Here is a 21420-nt window from a genome sequence, read left to right as displayed (position 1 = left end):
TGTAATTTACCATTTTAAGGTATACAACCCAGTGGTGTTTAATATATTCACAAGGTTGTGCAACCGTCACCACTATTTAATTCTGGAACGTTCCCATCATCCCAGAAGGAAACCCTGTAGTCTTTGATGGTCACTCCCCATTCTCCTAGCCCAGGCACACTCATCTGTTTCTGTCCCTGTGGATTTGCCTGTTCCGGATATATCATATAAGTTGGAATCACCCAGTACGTGGCTTTATGTGTTCTGGCTTCACTTTCACTGAGCATCATGTTTACAGGGGTCATCTGTGTCATAGCAGGCGGCTGTGCTTCCCTTTTTATGGCTGAATACTATTACTTTGTGTGGAGATGCTTGGAGCATTCTGAGTAAGAACACCTTCAGATGAGAGGCTGGTGCGCCACCCAGCTTGTTAATGTCAGGGCCAGAAAGGAACCAGCTCTACCCCACAGCGCCTTGCTCTTGGAACCCAGTTAATAGATTCTCTGGAAGAATGGACCAAGGAGCTTGGACTGAGTCCTGTAGCCAGAAACAAAAACAGCTGCCACGTATTACATTTTACTGAGCCCGGGGCAGTGTGCTAAGCACTTCACAGAAGTGCCTGATGGCTTGCTGCCGGCCGCCCTGTGATGGTGTGCCGCTGGCAGTCGGCCACGGGAGAAGAATTAGGCACAAACAAGTCAGCTTTAAGAGATTGGGAGCAGGGGGCAACAGTCGAAAAGACTGCAGCCGTGAGCGACTCCACAGTCTCAGCTTTTTAGAAACAATCGCCAGTAGAAGAATCGATGAAGGTCAAACGTGAGTCACCTGTCTCGTGGACAGGCAAGGAGGAGGATAAAGTTTATAGTTAACCAAGCACATTCGAAGGACTCATCTAAAAGACAACGGGTGCTTCTGGGAAGAGAAAGGAGCAATAACGGAAAAGGGAAGCAGGCGGTATTTGGTTCCACCCCGAGCTGATGGGTGGTTCCAGGGTGCTCGGCTTCCCTGAAGCAGGCGGCATTCCGCCCTGAGCGAGCCAGGCATCTCCAGCTGCCCGGCTTCACGGTCGTATATCGTCCTTCTTCCCAAAGACCTGTTGCCAGTATATGTTTTTCTTAAGGCCATATCTAAATGTGCTTGGCAACTAGTAAGAGCCTCCAGGGGCTGTAGTTTAACAAATTGTTCCCAGGGGCAGTAGCAATAGTGTATCCGGATTCACATTTTGTAGAGAGGAAAGCAGAGGCTTGCTTGGAGAGGGGAGATGATGTGTCCAGGCTCCTACAGCTGATATGTGGCAGAGCTGTTTGTTTTGATTTTTAAGCTTTGTTACCTTCCAGTAGGTAGTAAGGAAATGAGGGGGCTGTGACCCCTGCGCTGTGGCCCTGCCGTGGGCCACAGCCACACCGGAGGCAGGGCTCAAGTGCTGGATCGTGACTTCTGGACATTCTGCTCTGAGCTCAGAAAGGTGGAACCTGAGCAGTTTATTTCCTGCAGAGAAAGCCTTTAATGGCTCTAGGATCCTGGGGCTAATGTGGGGGGCGGAGACTGGTGTGCATCTGTTGAGGTCCAGGGTTGTCCAGATGGCTTCTGATAGCATGTTCTGGGCAATCTTGTGGGATGCCTGCCATTAGCCCCGCCTGGCAACACCTGGCCCGTCTGTCCCCAGCAGTATAGGAGAGGCGCAGGAGTCCACCTGTTGATCTCCTACCTCCCTCCCAAGCAGAGCAGCCTGGCCCCAGATTATTGAGACTGTCCTCCCTTTCTCCTGGCAAGGGAGATGAGCAGCCACTGTCTCAAACATCAGAACCCAAGTTCCGGTCGGCTGGGAGCCTGGGTGGTTAACTCCCAGGAACCACCACAGGGCTTAATGCAAGTCTGATTTCATGAGGAAGGGAGTACCTTTGTGTGTTAGTTTTGCTTGCCCTCTCCCCCTTTTTTTTAAGATTTTATTTATTTATTTGACAGAGATCACAAGTAGGCAGAGAGGCAGGCAGAGAGAGGTGGAAACAGGCTCCTGCTGAGCAGAAACCCTGATGCGGGGCTCAATCCCAGGACCCTGAGATCATGACCTGAGCTGAAGGCAGAGGCTTTAATCCACTGAGCCACCCAGGCGCCCCACTTGCCCTTTTTTTAAATTTTATTTTTATTTTATTTTTAATAATGTTCCTTTCTTGGGGCTATAAAATCATATATTCTCTGAGCTGGGAGGAATTTTAAATAGTGCCATTAACCATTTGCCTCCAGCCCCATTTCACAGATGAGATGTGAGGCGTGGGGGGAGGAGTTAACTTGCCCAGGGTGTTACCTGTATGCCAGGGATTGTTGGAGGCCCTGAGGATACCTCTGTGTATAAAACCAAGTCCCTGTCTTTGCGGAGCTTCCGCTGTAGTCCAGGAGACAGACAGGACATGCACACGGTAGTGCTATAAAAGGTCGTGGTAGTTGCTGCGGAGGAAAATAAGCCAGGATAGAAGGATAGAGAGCCAGAGCAGGGTTGTTTTGGGTGGAGGGGCAGGGCAGCCTCTGCAAAGGGTCGGAGGAAAGAACCAGGCCACCATCTGCATGGAAAGGTTGTTTCAGGCAGAGAAACTACAGGGCAAAGGCCCAGAGGGATTACACTGGGTGGTGGTAAGGGATCCCCAGCATGTCTGTCTGTCCACTGTGATCTGGAGAAGGTTGGTGCAGAGGCCAGGTCTTGGAGCTCCCGGTTGCCCATTTATCTGGGTCATTCTTTGAGTGTTTAGTGAGTGTCTGCTATGTGCTAGACACTGCCTTAAGCATTTCCTGCTGCCTCCAGGGGCCTGTTGTGGGGCGGGGCGGGCTCAAATACACTGTGGGGGTCAGGGGGAGCGCAGCTGCTCTTAGGGTTGTGTCTGTGATGCAGGGACAGAAGTCAGTGCTGGACACTCTGCTTACAGGTGGCCCTGTCTACATTTGCCGTCTACGTGACCGTCAACAAGAACAACATCCTGGATGCCCAGAAAGCTTTCGTGTCCTTGGCCTTGTTCAACATCCTTCGATTTCCCCTGAATATTCTCCCCATGGTCATCAGCAGCATCGTGCAGGTACAGGCGAGGCTGGAGGGACCTGTGGGAGGGGGGTTCTGGGGAAAGGAGGTAAAGGCCCAGGAGATCCCGCTCCATACAGCTCCCTCTGCATTACCCGTCCCACCGTGCCCAGTCGGCTGGACGAGGCTCACACCGGTGGCTTTCCTGCTGTTTTGGTCATGCCCCAAAGAAAGGAATACGTTACTTATTGACGAGGAACTCACACTTGAACGTACAACACAAATACTGCGTGCAGCCATGCTTCCCGAGCTCCGTGAGGTTCTGAAATACCTGTTCCGAGGCGGTCTGTTCCTCCCTGCTTTGTTGTACTCTACTTTTTCAAAACTGCATTTCTTGACTTACTGAAATTGATTTCACAACCCACTGATAGACCTCAACCCACTGCTGGAAAAACCCTAACCTAGACCCCGCAGAAATCCAAAAGTCCACGGCAGTGACTCTATAAGGCGAGGAAACTGTCCACTGGGTCACACTTTCACTCCATGCGAGGCTCCTGCGCTTTCCAACTGGAGGGATGTTTTTGTCGTCTTCTCCCCAGCGTTTGAACGCATTCATACTGAAAACCCAATTATCAGCCGCACGGACAAATGAACCTTAAGATTTGGTTGTACAACTCTGGTTAAAAACACAATTAAGCAAATAAAACCCCTTTTTGTTACGAAAAATTGCAAATGTCCACGGACCTAGGGCGAGAACAAACAGTGTAACAAACTCCATGTAGCATTTACCCAGATTCCACATTTTGCCTCGCTTGGCTCGAGTCCTTTTTCTCTCTTCCCCTTTCCTGCTTCCTTTCTTCCTTTCCTTGCTGAAGAATTCTTTTCCTTCCTTCTTTTGTCTTTTTAAGATTTTTTTTTTATTTTTAAGTAATGTCCACATCCAACTTGGGGCTCAGACTCATCTCCCCAAGAGCGAGAGTCACGTGCTCCACCAGTGCAGCTGGTCAGACACCCCTGAAGAATTTTAAAGCAAATCCCAGACCTCTTGACACTTCACCTGTAAATATTTGAACATGCATTTCTTCTTGTTCAGTGGTTTTTGTGTGGTGTTTTTGTTTTTTGGGGTTTGTTTTTTTTTTTTTTTTTTGCTTCCGTTTATTTGTAGGAGATAGAATTGATAAATAACATTGCATAAACTTAAGGTGTATCCAGGGTGGGTGGCCACTCCAGGAGTGTTTGCTGATACCTCTAGCACATCACGTGATGTTCATTTCCTTTTTCTGGGGGGAACTGGGGAGGCGCTCTTAGCTTGCAACGTGTGGATGGTGATCACTCAGCAGTAGAGCTCCGGGGCTTTCTTCTCCCTTGGTGGCGAGCTTGGTACCCTTACACGGGGCCGCTGCGTGTGGTTATTGTTTCTGAAGTCCCTTGTCTTCCAGGACCATCTCCCTACCCTCTTTTTTAATACCCGTGATGGGCTTTGGAAGGAAAACAAACAAGAACCCAAACCTGTTATGTGTCTCATTCTAAGGGACACTCTTATACCACACACCGAGCTGCCAGAGATGAGGGAGGACGTGGGCCCCTCGACACCCAGGGGAAACCTCCAACAGCTAGCCTTGGTCGGTTTTTTTGCAAAAATGCTTTTAAAAATAACTGCAGTTGCTTTCTGTGTAGGCGAGTGTCTCCCTCAAACGCCTCAGGATCTTCCTGTCTCACGAGGAGCTGGAGCCCGACAGTATCGAGCGAGGGACAGTCAAAGATGGTGTGTGTGCCTTGGGTCCCTCTGTGCCCGAAAGGCTCCCCCGGGTTGACTGTGAGGCCCCAGGGACAGGAACTCTGCGGAGCCGGGTGGGCGTCAGGGCCTTATCTCGCACATCCCAGGCGGGTGAACTTCAACTTCTGTTTTCTTGGTGCTTTCGCTAAGAGGCAGCCCACGGGGTGGGGCCTCCCACCCAGGGGCCCGTTTCGGGGCTCAGATCTTGACTCTGTTCCGGGCAGATGGGCAGGTGCAGCAGGGATGCTGGAGACTAACGAGCTCCAACCCACCAGCTCTGTGTACCTGGGCAGGACAGTTGTCCGCTCTAAGCCTCAGTCTCCCTATCTGGGTAATGGGAATGAAGGTGTCTTTCTTTGTCAGGGTGTTTTGTGGATTTTTATTGGTACACTTCTTTCTTTGCATGCCACAGGGCTGAGCTTTGGGACCGCCCACGGAGGTTTCAGGTTCCTGGAGCTCCTCCCAGCACCCTGCAGGTGTCCTGTTGGAAACCCCCCAGGCCACCTGGTGCAGTCCAGGCCTCAGCAGCCCCTTCCTAGGCTGTTTGACTTTTTGAGATGCTTATTCACACTCCATGGGTGCCAGACGGGGGCACTTTGGCAGCTCTCAGCCTTGTCTGGTGGTTTTCTAGCTTGTCTGACTCAAGTGACTTTTCTTAAATTACTTAAATAGCACCTTCCCATTTCTTCCTTTTTCTGTGGGTGTGGGTGTGGGTGAGGGAGGTAAGGTCAGGTTAACCAGTAACTGCCTCCTATCAGAGGTTTTTGTTTCTTTGCTGCGCAGGGGAATTTCTCTCTCTCTTTGATAGCTTCAAAACACGCCCATCTTATCTCTGGGTGGTTTTAAAGAAGCTCTTAATGAAGAGTCAGAACTTGTTTTTTTTAAGCGAGGGAGGGACGGGAGGTAGAAGGAGAGGAAGGGGAGGGAAAGTAAATGCAGACAGAGGAGCCTGGAGCTTAGAATCCAGAGCCACTGCTGCGGGTAGAACACCGGATTTGTCTAATGGTTCTTCCCTCCCTCATTCCCCCCTCCCCACCCACCACCTGTTTCACAGCCTGCTTTTGCAGTGTGACTGGTTTTTCAGAAAGACTGACTTACTGTGATGTGAGCCGGGCAGGAGGGAGAGGGGATGCAGGGAGAGGCTTTACGAGACAGTGCGGCAATCCAAGTGCCTTGGCCCAGGACCCCACCTTGAATGAAAAGGGAGGGCGAGGGTGTGGTGAGGGCCAAGGGCCAGCCTGATGGAGAGAACTGCTCGTTCCCCATTGACCCTGCCTTCTGCTTGGCGCCCTAGCCAGAGTTGCCGGATCCTCCCACAGTGGGGTGAGGGAGGCCCTGGAGCCTTGAGTAAAACCCAAGGGGTCCTCCTGCCTCTGCCAGATGGGCATCTGGGTGGTGCAACCTCCTGGCATTCAGGGCAGAACCCTCTTGTGGTTTCTGTCCGCTTTGTGGGGTTCTTTAGAAACTGGGAGTGATGTAACAAGATAATGCCCGAGTGCAAGTGTCTAACATCTGGCCCTGAGCTAAAAAAGATTAGAAAGAAAAAGAGAGCTTCTGCTGACGCTCGGTCTCGGGACTTCCGTCCTTGTCTTTGCCTGACATACTGTTGCTGGTGCTTTTCAGGCGGGGGCGCAAACAGCATCACCGTGAAGAATGCCACGTTCACTTGGGCCAGGAGTGACCCTCCGACGCTAAGCGGGTAAGCCAGGATGTGGAGAGAGCTACAAGGCTGTGGTCAAATGTAGGTTGGAATTCCAGCCATACTCTCTCGCTCTGTGACACTGAATTGGTTGTCTTTCTGAGCCTCAGTTTACCCATCTGGGAAATAGGTCAAGTCATACCTTCTTGGGGGAGCAGGTGAGAGTATGCTGGCACAGAATGTTCCCTTGGATTATAAATGACAGAAATGCTGCATAGATAGGGTTAGTCAACAAATGGAAATTTTGGGGTTGTATCACCGAGAGCCACACTCAGGTACAGTATGATCCAGGGACTCAGTGTCATCAGGATCTTCTCCATCTTGTCTTTTTTCAGTTTCCCTTTGTGCTGCTTCCTTCTCAAGCTGCCTCTTCCTTGACAGCAAATAGCCCTCATTGGCCAGGAATGTACCCCTTAAGCTGGACTGGAGACCCACCTGCCTCTTATTGGTCTAAATTGGGTCGTGTGCCCCTCTTTGAGCCAGTCACATGCCCGGAGAGACAAAGCACTCCGATTGGCCAGGCTGGGTCTGAGGCCGCGATGCTGCAGGTGGTGGCAGACAGGCCTGGGTCTGCTGAAAGGAATTCTTTGCAGCAGGGGTTTGCTGTTGGGAGCGAATTGCTCTTAAGGTCCACGGCTGCCTGAGTCACCCTTTCTTGCCACTTGGAGGTCTGAGACCCTCCCACCACCCAGCCCTTATTTTCCAAAGCGCACAGTGTCCGGGGAGTTGACCTGGTTCCCCAGGCCACTGGTCAGGGGCCTCTTACTCCTTTCTGCCTTGCTCGGTGGCTCTTTGAGGCTTCCCCAGAGGAGTCCCCAAAACACAGGGATGGAAGGGACCTTTTTAGGGACCACATTTATCCCCCTGGCCCCTTAACAGTTACCCCATCCCTGGGTGGCCAAATTATTGTTGTGTATTAACTCAAAGAGGGGACAGACTCTTTAGAGAAAAGAATCTTTGTAACACCTCCCTTGCAAACTCCCGGTGGGACAGTGTGCTTGGAAAGTTCTTCCTTATGTCTAACTTAACTCCTGCCTGCTTCAGTTTTAGCTTTTCTCTTTTGTTTCTTTCTCTCCTGTCTTTTTGTTCTAGACACCCCCATCCCTCTGCCCTCGAATTCCCAAAACATTTCCCAGTGCAAACCTTTCCTCTCCTCAGCTGCAACAATATGCCATTCCCACCTGCACAGTCACAGCAGCTGCCTCACTGGGCTTGGCGTGCTGTAGTCCCATCAGCCGCTCCCCCTCAGCCCGGGAACAAAAGCGTACTCGGGGGAACCGCGCAACACTTTCAGAAGCACTAACCGGTCGGTCCGTGACCGCGGAACATAACGGCATTGCCACTAAGAGGTTGAATCATAATAGCATCCATTGAAAAGCATAGCCAAAGGAAGGAAACCCAAAGAGGCCCTGGGCTCGGGGTGCCTGCCCCTCCCTGGGTGCGGGGAATTAGCCCCGACTTGGCAGCAAGTGACGGCCCCATGTCCTCGGACAGGCGGTCTTGCTGGCGGCGCGTTGGGCTTGTTGTACTTGGCACTGCCGTCTTTGAGAGGGTGATTTCTCTAGACACCCGTTTCTCACACTCAGTCACCTTCGTCAGACCCCGAGGCTCCCATCCACGAGGTGTGAGCGTCTTAGCACCCCGAACTGTGACGTCTTCGGGCGTGGCTGCCCCCTGCCACCTCTTCAGGACACCAGCCTTACGCCCCCCTGCCTCGTCCTGTGTGGTGGGCATGTGGGTCCCTGACCACACCTGTTCTTTCACACCTTCAGGCCTTCTCTCCCAGTTCACAGGTTTCCGTGTCTGGCGCCGCTTCCTTCTCCCTCACAGTTCACACTGAGGTGTCTGTCCCTCTGGGCACCTGCATCGGCTCCCTTGTTATGACCTGATCCCCCCCACCCCAGGTGTCTCCTGCTGCCTCTGCTTCTCTGAGACGCATCTGGATCCCAGCAGCTGTCTGGAGCCTCACACACCTCAGCCCCCTGAGACCAGTCACTGAGTTTAGCTTAGCGGGGGAAATGACGGGAGTCATTTCCAGACTTTCAGGGCTCGTGACAGCCCTGCCTTCTGCCTCTCTCCGCTCAGGGTACATCCAGCTGTGCTGGGCCGCCACCTGTTCAGGTGAGGGCGAGGCTGAGGCAGAGCCTTTGTGTCATTTCAGCATCACCTTCTCCATTCCGGAAGGTTCCTTGGTGGCCGTGGTGGGCCAGGTGGGCTGTGGAAAGTCGTCTCTGCTCTCAGCACTCTTGGCCGAGATGGACAAGGTGGAGGGATACGTGGCTGTCAAGGTAGGACGAGGACCGGGTGGGTGGGGGGTTGCGGGGGCACTGCCAGCCTGAGGGGAAGGGCGAGCGAGCTGCTGTGCTTTGTTTCATGATGGCCCTTGTGTAGGAAGTGAGAGCAGCGAGGAACTCCCTCTGTCTCTCCCATTCTCTCTGCCCTTCTCTCTGGCCCCTTGGAAGGCAAGAGTTGATGCCGCTAATTTGCTGGGCATCCCAGCACCGAGACTGGTGCGTAGCAAGTAGTAGGCGCTGAGTAAACACTGAGTAAATACACGGATGCTCCCTGGTCCACTCGTGGCCACTCGTTCTCTCCCCATCTGTGGCACTCAGTGTGCATCTGGTGGTCCCTCTTAAAGTGTGAGTCTTTCTGGCTTGTTCTTCCTGTGCGTGGATCTCTTTTTGTATCTGTGTTTTATAAATGTAGCAAAACTTAACATTTGTTGTGTCTTTGGGACAGGTTGAAAGGCTGCTTTAGTGAACAGATGAGTCTCTTTGGCAATCAAGAGCTTTGTTTTATGCGTGTAGCTTATTCCCCATGGAGGACTTCCCTGGTACAGAAAGCTTGCCTCCCAAGTTTTGTCGATCCAGCCTTTCCTGGAGCGTGGTCTACAGCAAAGTCACCTTGCAGTTTGGGTGATAGACAGTTCTGGGGTCCCACAAGCTTGGGAGATACTGCAAACTCAGATTCCCTCCCTCTCAGAGACTCAGACACTCGTAAAGGCTCTGAGAAGGTCCGGCAAGGAGAGGAAAACTGACTTAACTTCGGTTAACCCAGTGTGTCCCAGAGGTATTTGCCCATACCCTTCCTCATCTGTTCAATAGCTGTTTACTTCCTCAGAAATAATGTCTCCCAGAATTTGCTCTTGGGAATGCTGGTTTATGGAATTGCTCTTATTTCAGAGCAAACTCCTTTCTTTGTTTATGTGAGGCCCTTTAGCCCGGCATGCGTTAGTAGAGAAGTACACATTAATAATTGCTGGGTCTAAACTGGTGACATTTAGCTGTTATTTTAAGAAATGTGCCGTCACTGTTTTCAAGTACACATTACTAAAGTGAGATTAATGAACAGTGAGACTTTGCTTGACTGAAGAAAACTCCGAACCATCCACATTGTGTTGTTTCGTTAATGAGTTTCTACCCACACAGCACTGTTGACCTTGCGGGCTGGATGGTTTTCTGCTCTGGGGAGCTGTGCTGCTGTTCCTTGTAGGACATTTAGAGCATCTCTGACCTCTACCCACTAGATGCTGGTAACAGCCTCCAGTTGTGACAACCAAGAGAATCTAGACATCAGATGTCCCCTGGAGAGCAGAATTGCCCCTAATTGAGAACTGCTGTTTTAAAGTCAAAAGCCAAAATACAAAAATAAAGTCAAAATACAAAAATGCTGGATCTAAAAACTGAGGGAGGGTTCACTGAGGATTTGGTGTGATGGGCTGACAGATTTCTAACTGGTTGTTTTGCCGTGCAAAGGAGCATTCTAGAAATGTGCTTGAAATGCTGATTTTTTTTTCCAAATATTTTTATTGGGTGGGGCGTGTGCACACCATGTCTGAATGATCTGGGCTCTGTGGTGAGGCTTTGTGATCTTTTGGCCTCTTGTAAGTTATGGTATTAGAGTCAGCAGTTCAGTTATTTGAGAATGAAGATTGAGGCTAGGGACATCTGGTTCCCACTCCCAACCTTGTCCCCCTAGAATTCCCTTAGGTAAGAATCTTCACTTGTTCCTCTTTCCCTCCCAGTAAAGCCTGCACTCCTCACCAGGACCCCTAGCCTGGTGTGACCGGACCCCTGATCTCCTGCTCATTCCTCCCACCACATTCTGGTCACACTGGCCTTCCTGGTCCTAGGATGCACCAGGTTCTTCTTACCGCTGGTCCTTTTCGCCCGTGCTGCTCCCTCTGATGGGATGGTCTTCTGCCTCGCATTTGGCACACCAGCGCCTCCTCACCTGTCCGTCCTCGTCTAAAACTTCCTTCCTGAAATAACTGAAGCAGATGCCCTCCCCCGGCCCTGACTCTCATGACATTCTTGGCAGTTGATCACGTGGAAATGAACACTACACTTTGAAACTGACGGTTTTGATATTGAAGTCCTTGCTACATGTCATCGGGGAATTCCCCCAAGGAATTCTTCCCTGATGACCCAAACTAGGTCTCCCTCTTTAAAGGACTTCTCGAAGGACTCCTGCGTTTTCCTCTCTTAGCATTTAGCGTAACTGTAATCAAATGGTCTTTTTTTTTTTGTAATCATGTCAGAAACTTCTTATTCTTGAGAAACAGGAGTTTTGTTTGCTGCTGGAGGCATTCAGTGAATACTTAGTAAACGTAAAACAGTAACCTCACCAATGTGGATTTGCACTCTTGAATTCCTGATACTAGAGTCTGTGTCTGACCTAGCATGGGGTCTGATCCCAGCTCTGGCATCCAAGGCTGTTGTGACTCAGTTTCCCCCCTGCTGAAACAGTGGGTGTGATGAAAGTATCTTGGGGAGTAGGGCCCTCCTGGTGGGTGGGCTCGCTGGCTGCCTTCTTATTAACCACCACTGTCTGTCTGTCTTGCTGCCTTCTGTCTCTGCCTTCTAGGGCTCAGTGGCCTACGTCCCCCAGCAGGCCTGGATTCAGAACGATTCTCTCCGAGAAAACATCCTTTTTGGCCGCCAGCTACAGGAACGGTATTATAAGGCCGTTATTGAAGCCTGTGCCCTCCTCCCAGATCTGGAAATCCTGCCCAGCGGGGACCGGACAGAGATTGGTGAGAAGGTCAGTATGGCTGCAGCATAGCCCCTGTAGCAGCCACAGAATTTTAGGGGCTGATGTTAAATCCTTACTCTCCCATTCGTGGGTGTGCGAGTTGACCGAGGGTGGCTGATCCACGCTGGGCTCAGCTGGGCAGCTCCGCTCCACAGTACAGGGCCGCTGAGCTCCGTTCCAGACTGTGGGCTTGGCTGGGGTCTGCCCCACATGTCTTCCTGCAGGGGGAAGCTCTTCTCATAGTGACTGCAGAAGCCCAAAAGAACAGCAACAACAAAACCCAAACCGCACCCCCACACACAGTGTCCTGTAAAACATGGTTGTTTTCACCTGATTGAACTGAAAGATAAGGGACCATGAAGTGCACACTACCTTAGCAGTCACTTGACCGCAGTCACATGACAGAGGGCACTTTACAAGGGGGGGGGGTATCAGTGATTCAGAGGGCCACAGTGCCCTACAAAACAAGGGTAGTAGTAAAAATAATGATACAGTAGCTAACGTTCAGCATTTACTGTGTGCTAGGTCCTATGGTAAACATTTCATATGCATTCCCTCTCTGCAGCAAGCCCATGAGATGGGATTTACTGTTACTTCCATTTCATGGTTAAGGAGGAAGAGGCATAGAAGGGCTAAGTGACCTGTCTGAGGCCCTTCCCACCTCTGGGCCTTTGCACAGGCTTTTTCTCACCCAGCGAGCCTGTTCCAGCACTCTGGTGGTTATCTGGTATGCCTGGGGAGTACAGATGTTCCACAGCAGCACCAAGGAGCTTTCCTGACTCCTTACTTAGTTACAAAATGGTGTTTCCTCCAGCTTCCTTAGTTGCTAAATGATTTCTTTTATTTTGAGGGAAATCTACAGCTCCTTGGAAAGAAGAAACAACTGTTAGCAGGACTCTTTGGGTTTGCAGTTAGCAGAGGAGCCTGGGCTAGTTGTTGTTTTAACCCAAGTGTCTTCTTCTGTCCCTTGGAGACTTCTGATTCTCCCTGCCTGGGTCCCAGTACCAAAATATATATAGAGAGAATATGATTGGGTCTGGTGTCTGCCCCTGGGCCGAAGAGCTGTGGCCAGAGAGGCAGTCCAGAGAACCCTGGCTGCCAGGACTCCAGCTCCGTGCCTAGGGAGGGCGGGCATCTCTCAGGAGAGACTGGGCAGTTAGCCAGTGTTGGGGGGGTCCTCTTTGATTCCCCAGCCACATACGGAAGTGACATTTGGTAGGCTGTTGCCGGAGAGAGGTCTGGGACTGCTGCTGTGTGCTCCGTGGAGCGCTCCCGTGTGAACTCAAAAGCAGTGCCCTTCCTCCTGGAGAGTGGGGCTGGGTTTTGCCACTCCCAGAGTGTAGCCTGCCTCGGTTTTGTGTGGTTTCCAGTGAGTGATAGATCAGAGCAAGCTCACAGAAGTGTTCACTATTAACTCTAAGAGCAGCAGCGGCAATAGGGTCAGTACCGCATCTCCTGGTGCCTTTCTTGTAGCCCCCCATCATTTGCGGCCACCAGCCAGCCTTTACTGAATTGCCACTCTGTGCTGGGTGTCCGCTCAGCAGCTCGCGGAGGCTAGACGCCATGGCAGTCCTTGAACCCAGGTCACGTAGATACGATCTCATGCCGTGGCCTTGGGCTCCAGCGAGAGGAGGCGGTGTTACGCTGCACGGCTACTGGCCCAGGTCTGCTGCGTTCTGAGGGGGGCTCCCCGTCTGCAGGTTGCAAGGCTCCCTGGGAACCCTTCTGCTGTATCTCTCCCCAGGGTGTGAACCTGTCTGGGGGCCAGAAGCAGCGAGTGAGCCTGGCCCGGGCGGTGTACTGTGACTCTGACATCTACCTCTTTGACGATCCCCTGTCAGCGGTGGATGCTCACGTGGGAAAGCACATATTTGAAAACGTGATTGGTCCCAAGGGGATGCTGAGGAACAAGGTATCTGCTGACGGGGCAGGGCTCGGGTATCTGGCCGTCTCGCATCTTCACTTAAGTCAGCATGTTTCCCCTTGGGGAATCCTTCACTTCCCACTTTCCAGGATTTTCTTTTTTAAATTGGACGTAAGAACACATTTCTGATGCTTCTCTTGGATACCTTCCCAGGACAGCCTTCTTGCTTTGTCTTTGTAAGGGGATGTCCTTGACACTGACTTGCGGTCCTTGTCTCCATGTGGCCAACGGAGGCCCCTCTTCCTGATTGAATTACAGGGCTGGCCTCACAGAGGGAAATCCCTTCCCCTCTGACTGAGCAGGCAGCTCCCCCTTCCCTGCTGAGGTGGCCGTGGGCTGAGGGACAGAAGTTGGGGGCACAAAAACTGCTTTAGCACTGTAATGTGGCAGGAAATGGGTCTTCTCTTAATGATGATGATTGTTTTTAGGGGAATTACAGGGTGGTTGGGAGGGAGCATTGGTTCTTTCTTTTTTTTCCCCCCCTCTCCCTCTGGAGAAAGAAATAACACACATGCCCTTGGGGAAAACAGATGAGATTCAGAAAAATACGAGAAAAAGAAACACGAGCAATTGTGCACAATCCCACTTCATAGAGATTTTCTTTCTTTCAAGTCTTAGAAGTTTGGTTTTGTTTTTGTCTTTTTTTACTTTTTTTTGTTAAGATTTTATATATTTATTTGACACAGCAAGAGAGGGAGCACAAGCAGGGGAAACGGGACAAGGAGAAGCAGTTCTCCTGTTGAGCAGGCAGCCGGATGCAGGGCTCGATCCCAGATTGACCTGAGCCGAAAGCAGATGCTTAATGACTGAGCCACTCAGGCACCCCAAGTCTTAGAAGGTTTCATATCATGCGTATATATATAGTAAGTAACGTGCTGCTTAACCTATTGTAAGCATTCCCATATACACCCCAAAATTCTGTATAAATGTAATTTTTAAAGAAATTTTTGGGGCGCCTGGGTGGCTCAGTGGGTTAAAGCCTCTGCCTTCAGCTCAGGTCATGATCTCAGGGTCCTGGGATTGAGCCCCGCATCAGGCTCTTCTCAGCAGGGAGCCTGCTTCCCGCCCTCCCCACCTCTTTGCCTGCCTCTCTGCCTACTTGTGATCTCTCTGTCAAATAAAGAAATTTTAAAAATCTTAAAAAAAATTTTTTTTTGTTATCAGAATGGTACATGCCCATGGTAACAAAATCAAAGGGTATGAAAACATATGCAAAAAGGGGAGGGGGGAGTCCCTCCCTTCTCCGGCACTCTCGTTCTTGCCTCGAGAGCAGTGGTCAGTAGTTTGGTTTGCTTCCTGATTTTGGACCACCCTTGAGCTAAGAAATGTCTTCACATTTTTCAGTGTTTGCGACAAAATCCAAAGAAAAATAGTCTTTTGAAACCTCTGAAAATGAAGATGGCATTGAACTGAAATGCCCGTGTCCGTACGGAAAGCTTCACTGGGACATGGCCAGGCCATCTCTCCCGTCTTGTGCGCGGCCGCCTTCCCGCTGCGGCAGCACAGCCAGGTTGTTCCCGTCGTGACTGGAGGCTCCAGAAAGCTGAACGTATTTACCATTTGGCCCTTTAAGGAAAAGTTAGTCAACTCATGCAGTTTGCTGAGTGTCCTTCCCAACCTTAACTTAATTGGATAAAATACACACGTGTACACATTTTGTAGCATCTTTTTTGGGGGGTGCTTACTTTAAACAAGCCATTGCGTGTAAATTATTTTGTATCAGCTTCATTCTTTTATTCATCCACAGTGCCTTCCCCTCACCCTACAAATTGTCGTCCACAGATCAGCTTCTCCATCACCCTTGTTAAAATTGCAGCCCTGCCCTCAACCCGTCCCCTTTGCTTCGTGCAACACCCAGCACCCACTTTGTCGAACATCTCTCCATCCTTTCTCCCCCTGACTGTGGAGTGTGAGGCCAGGGGCCCGTTTCCCTCCCTGCTGCCCCCCACCTCCTGGCAGGCATGGGTTGAATGAAGGCACCCGCAGATCGGGGCGCCCCAGGCGCTCAGACTCAAGCTGGGCCGGCGAGGTGTTGGGGGATGCCTGTCGTGCCCGGGCGCTGACCCCCGCCGGTCCCCGCTCTTCCCGCAGACACGGCTCCTAGTCACGCACAGCATCAGCTACCTGCCCCAGGTGGATGTCATCATCGTCATGACCGGAGGCAAGATCTCGGAGATGGGCTCCTACCAGGAGCTGCTGGCCCGGGACGGCGCCTTCGCCGAGTTCCTGCGCACATACGCCAGCAGCGAGCAGGAGCAGGCTGAGCAGGATGAAGGTAGGGCACCGGGGTGCCTCGCTGGGCCCCCCACTGCCTCCTGGAGGTTCCCCCAGTTCCCCTCCGGCTCGCCTCGCCGGCCCCTTCAGGAGCTCCGAGGAAGGATCTTCTTTCGGCTCTCGGGGCGGACTTGAGAGAGGGGGTTCCCGTGCCCTCCGGCTGCGGCGGCGGATCTGGGCCCGAGTCCTCATCCTTCGCTGCGAGGTGGCTTTGGGGCTGCCGCGCTTCAGGGTTCTCGTGGCAGGAATGGGGACAGTGATAATTGCAGTCCTCCTGGCTCCCAAGAGGCTGTGGGAAGCGGTGACACGTGTGGCATTCAGAACCGATGCTGGGGCCGGGGGGACACGTGGTGGCTGAGCAGGCTGGCAGTCGGCGAGACTGGATTCGAGTCCCACTGCTCCGTTTACCAGGGTCCTGCAGACCCTTCTGAGCCTCGGTTTCCTCACTGATAAAGCAGCATAAAAACAGGACAACCTCCTGGCGTTTGGTGGAGAGTTAATGTGCTCGATGTGTTCCGTGGAGCCTTGGGCACGGTGCCCGGCACAGAATGTTCTATGCACGACAGCTGCTGTCATGACTCTCCTGGGAGGAGTGCCCGTCATTTACCCCCGCGCCCGTGGCACCGGCCAGGTCACCGCAGACCTGCCCACTGCCGGCCGCACCCCGTGTGTTCTCCAGAGCCAGCGCTTGGAAAGCCGGGGCCTCGCCCTGTCCTTATGTGGAGGCTTCTGTGGCGAGACTTCTAAGAATCTTTTCTCTCTTTTCAGTTGGCTTAAAATTCAGGGGCTTGGTTTGCAACCTTCAGGCTGCCCTGTGTGTACCTCAGTCAAACTGGAGTCTCAGAGGCTCCTCCTTTCTTCTTGGAGCTCTGACCCCACAGAGAGGGGTCAGAGAGGGGGGAGGTCATCTGACACCTTCTCTGCTTTGCCTTCAGTTGTCGCTGAGAGAGGTCATGGGTCCTGCCCTGACGTCCTGCTTCCCGGAGCTCTGTGGACTGTCCCCAGGGGCAGGGCTGCAGGTGTTCTGGAAGTATCTGTGATGGGAAGCTAAGACACAGCCGGTGCTTGCCGAGGGCTAGCCAGGGCTCCTGTTCTCTGTGAGAGTTACCTCCTTGATGCCTTCCAGCAGCTCAGGAAGGAGTAGAATTGTTATTCCCAGCTCCCTGATGAGGAAGCTCATCAGATCAGAGAGCTGGTCCCCTCTCTGCCAGGGACAGCCAGGTTCCCGTCTGTGTGAATGGGCCCAGTTGCTGAGAAAGAGCCATTTACGGTTCATCAGTATTGTCGTTGCCAAATCTCAAATTTACTGAGCTTCTACTGTGTGTCAAATGCTTGTGTTCTTTGCCTAGGGTTGCTGTGACAACGTAGCACAGATTGCGTGTCTCACACAAAAGAAATGTAATCTCCCACAGTCTGGAGGCTGGAAGCCCAAGACCTGGTTGTTGGCAGGATTGGTTCTTTCTGAGGCTCAGACGCAGGATCTGTTCCACGCCCCTTCTCTGGCTTCTGCGGGCCTGTGGGCAGTGTCCGGCCTTCGCTGGCCTGCAGAGGCATCACCCCCAGTATCTGCCCTCGTCTGCACACAGTGTTCCCTGTGCGGGAGTCTGTCTCTGAATTTCCCCTTTTTCTCATGACACCAGTTATGCGGGATTAGCTGCCCCCCACCCCATGACGTCCTTTCAACTAATTACACCTGAAGATAACCTGTTTCCAAATACAATCACATTCTGAGATACTGGGCACTTCAGGCTTCAACATAGGAATTTGGGACAGGGGTGCAGTCCAGCCCATGATAATTTCAGGGAGACAGAAGTGAACGACATCTAGACAAATCCCCGTCCTCACGGAGCGTAGAATCTGGTGGGAGAGAAGGGGCAAGAACGAACCACGGAAGTACTTTCATAGAGCGTGAAGGGCTCTAAAGAAAAAACTGCGGAGGATGAGCCGCGGGCCAAGGGGTTGGCACGAGGCAGCCCAAGGGGCTGATCAGAGAAGCCCTTTCTGAGGAGGGGACAGTGGCCTGGAAAGGAGCCAGCAAGGAGAACATCTGGGGAACAGTGTTCTGACATCTGGAACAGCAGGTGTATAGGCCTCAGGCCTGGTGGGAGGTCAGTGTGTTGGAGGAAAGAAAAGGAGGCCCGTGTGGCCAGACCACGGCGGGCAGGGGACTGGTGGGGGGAGGTGGGCCTTCAGGGTGAGGTGTTTGGGTTTTGGTTTCCAGGCAGTGAGAAGCCGCTGAATGTCAGAGAAAGGGAGCAGCTTGTCCAAGGATGCATGGTGGCTGCTGGTGGGGTTGGGACCTCAAGTCTGGCGTCTAAGCTTCAGTCTTCTGCTCCTTCCTTCAGTGGTCTCCGTGTCTGCCCGGGGTGAGGGTGGGGGGCTCATTCATTCCTCTGCTCTGGTTTGCTGTGGGGGTCCGAGTGGTTTATACTAAGTGCCTTATTGAGCTAGAGGTCACAGAACACACAATCCACGCATTTAAAGCGTTGTGTGGTTTTTGGTGTGTTCAGTGTTGTACAAGATCACCAGAATCACTTTCAGAACATTCTCGTCGCTCCTCCGGGGAACCTTGTAGCCATTAGCCATCCCTGCACATTTTCTCCTGGCCCCCCACGTCCTGGGCACCCACGCATCTCTCCCTAGATTTGTCTGTTCTGGGCATTTCACATAAATGGACTTCTAGACCGGGTGGTGCTCTGTGCCTGGATTCCTTCCCTCCAGCTGAAGTTCTCTTGGCTCCCTCTCATGAGGTAGCGTGTCTGTGTCTCATGTCGTTCTGTGGCTGGGGCCGACCGTGCCACGTTTTGTTCTTTCATTCATTGATTGATGACTGTTCGAGTCGTTTCCAGTTGTGGCTGGTACAAGTTGTGCTGCCATGAATGCTAGTGGTCTTAAAAGCAAAGCATCTCGGGACGCCTGGAAGCGTTGGTTGAGCCGCTGCCTTCGGCTCGGGTCATGATCCTGGGGTCCTGGGATCGAGTCCCGCATCCGGCTTCTTGCTCGGCAGGGAGCCTGCTTCCTCCTCTCTCTCTGCCTGCTTGTGTGTACTCTCTCTCTCTCTGACACATAAATAAAATCTTTAAAAAAAAAAAAAAAAAAGCAAAGCATCTCTTTTTGTCAGCGTGAAGCAAGACGTCTCTTCGGCTTTTCATTCCTCATCGGAATGAGTTCCTGCATGTCTGTGCTTTCGTGCCTGGGGAGTTCTGCCTTAAGTCTTAACCTCCTTCCTTCCTGCTGCAGAGTTGGCGCCTTCTGAGGGTCAAGCCGAGGTCGTGCTGGGGAGGGCAACCCCAGGAACACTGTATCTTAGAGGCTTGCTTCGGTTGGGTGAAAATGACCTTGTGTGCTGTCTCAAGCGACACGTCCGTGTTCAGCTGAATCTTTCTCCCAGAATGCACGGTCTGTCTCGCTTCTAGCCCGGTGCCCAGGGAGTGTCCTTAAACCCTGTTGACCACAGATGATTTCTCTCCCTTCCCTTCCTCTGCCGTTGCCAACAGACCCGAAGCAATTGGTGCAGAACCACAGATTGCTGCCAATGCCTTTCCCTCCACGCCTTTTTTTTTTCCTTTGGCCACATCAGCACTTAATTTGGCAACGAAAATGCCATCCACCACCCTCACACTGCCATGGGGTCGTTTCCCCAATCCAGACACACAGCCACACCCACGAGTCCTCAGCCTGTGAGTCTGAACCCAGACTGGGCATTCCCTCCTCACTCCAGCTATCTCGTGAGGCTCCCCATGATACGGCTTGGCATCAGTGTCCGCTCTTGTTCCGCTGCGGCCGACTGACTCCCAAGAGCCAATGACTTGGATTTGTTTGAACCACATTTTTGGCTTCTCCTAAAGGGAAACTTTTTTTTTCCTTGTTGGATTAATCAGGTCTTTTTTGGAACACCCAGGCTGAAAGGGGAGAGTATTTGGTTTGGGGGGACTGTTTCCCCACCCGGGTAGGGAAGAGCAGAGGTACCAGGAAATAAGCCTAGGATGGGGAGATACTGACCCCCCCCCACCGCCCCACGGCGTACTTATTACACTGATAGGTCAGAAACTTTTTTTTTTCCTTTTGTCTCTCTCTTTTTTTTCCCCCAGGTGGCAAAGAGTGTTACATATTGACTCATTATCCTTTGTACTCGGAAGGTGAAGAACATTTATTTCTATTTACTCTGGTTTCTTTATTAGTAACCTAAAGTCTGGAGCAGTGATTTTGATCGGGGTACATTTGTGCCTCCTGGGACACGTGGCAATGTCTGAAGGCATTATTGGTTGTGACCACTGGGGTGGGGGGGTGTGGACTGCTGGCACGTAGAGGGTAGAGACCAGAGATGCTGCTAAGCAGCTACCATGCACAGCACCCACTCCGCACCCCCGCCAGAAAACAGCATCCAAAGTGCCAAGGCTGAGAACGCTGCCATGCCCCGGCCTCGCGCCGTCCTGGTGCTTCCCTGTGGTCTGGGGAAAAGGACTGTTACTCTGACAATGTGCCCACTTCTCAGACCCGTGCTTGATTCATCTCTCAAGCTCGTGACTGATTTTCTGTCTTTCAGATCTTTGCTAAAAGATTTTTTTTTCCCTTTTTTTACTGATCATAAAATCAGCCTGTGCTTGCTTTAGACAGTTGGAAACTGAAGAACAATGCAGAGAACCAGGAAAAAGGCTGTCCGTCCCCTGGCCCACCCGCTGGAGGGGCTGTTGGTGTCTGTCCCGCGTTGGCCTCCCTCCTGAGAGGACCAGCACCCCGCTGCTCTCTCAGCCATCAGTCCCGCTTGCTTTTCTGACCAGTGGGTTGTAAGCACCTCCCCCCATTTCCAGGATCTGTCATAAACACCAAACAGCTGCTGAGAGTCCGTCGTCCACACAGCACATTCCTTTAGGCTGTCCTCAGTGGCCATATTTCTTCCACTTGAGCTTGGAGAACTTTCTGGGCCGACACGGGTGAATCGGGCTGGGTGATGCAGCCAGTCACTTCCGTTTTTGGTCAAAAACGAAGCGTTGACTGTAAAGTGGTGACTTGGATTCTTCCCTCAAGGGAGGCTGGCCTGCTGGCCCATGCCCAAGCAGAGTTCCAGAACCTTCTTGAGAATAAACAGCGAGCTCTGAGGTGCTGGCTTTGAGGGCCAATGACTAGCTAGACACAGAGACCTGGGAGTGGTATTTACTAGGTTCAAGAGTAGGGACAGCGCCAGGCTTCTCAGCTGGACAGCCTCACACCTGGTACCTGGAAGCCCTCAAGAAACATTTATTAGGGGCACCTGGGTGGCTCAGTGGGTTAAAGCCTCTGCCTTCGGCTCGGGTCATGATCTCAGGGTCCTGGGATCGAGCCCCACATCAGGCTCTCTGCTCCGCAGGGAGCCTGCTTCCTCCTCTCTCTCTGCCTGCCTCTCTGCCTAGTTGTGATTTCTCTCTGTCAAATAAATAAAATATTAAAAAAAAAAAAAAAAAAAAAAAGAAACATTTATTAGATGGCAAGTTTTGGGCCTTCGCTTTAAAAAAAAAACAAAAAACAAAAAAAACCCCACAACTTAACTATTGTCTACCATCCCTCAGCCCCTGCCTCCTTCAATTCCCCCTTCCTCTGCTTTAGTTTTCTTTGTAGTTCTGAACATTGCCTGACAACTAATTCTGGATCTATTCTTTTGTGTGTTCTCTCTTTCTCTCTCTTGAAGTTTAAGCTCCATGAGGGCTTTTTGGTTACCTCTGTATCCCCACGACCGTAGAAGAGTGCCT

General features: G+C 51.9%; 1 protein-coding gene across 1 annotated transcript in view; it reads left to right on the top strand.

Annotated features, from left to right (window-relative positions):
• Positions 1-21420, top strand: part of ABCC1 (ATP binding cassette subfamily C member 1) — a 133027-nt gene that overhangs the window by 83296 nt on the left and 28311 nt on the right. The window contains exons 13-19 of the mRNA XM_045993322.1: positions 2898-3044; positions 4664-4751; positions 6387-6462; positions 8624-8750; positions 11329-11505; positions 13241-13408; positions 15512-15695. Coding sequence (XP_045849278.1) covers positions 2898-3044; positions 4664-4751; positions 6387-6462; positions 8624-8750; positions 11329-11505; positions 13241-13408; positions 15512-15695 — 967 coding nt within the window. The remainder of the gene's footprint in view (positions 1-2897; positions 3045-4663; positions 4752-6386; positions 6463-8623; positions 8751-11328; positions 11506-13240; positions 13409-15511; positions 15696-21420) is intronic.

Source organism: Meles meles, chromosome 21 (genome assembly GCF_922984935.1).
Source record: "Meles meles chromosome 21, mMelMel3.1 paternal haplotype, whole genome shotgun sequence".
NCBI classification, from domain to species: Eukaryota; Metazoa; Chordata; class Mammalia; order Carnivora; family Mustelidae; genus Meles; species Meles meles.
Note: the sequence above shows the minus strand (reverse complement) of the source record. Positions and strands in the feature narration are given on the sequence as shown.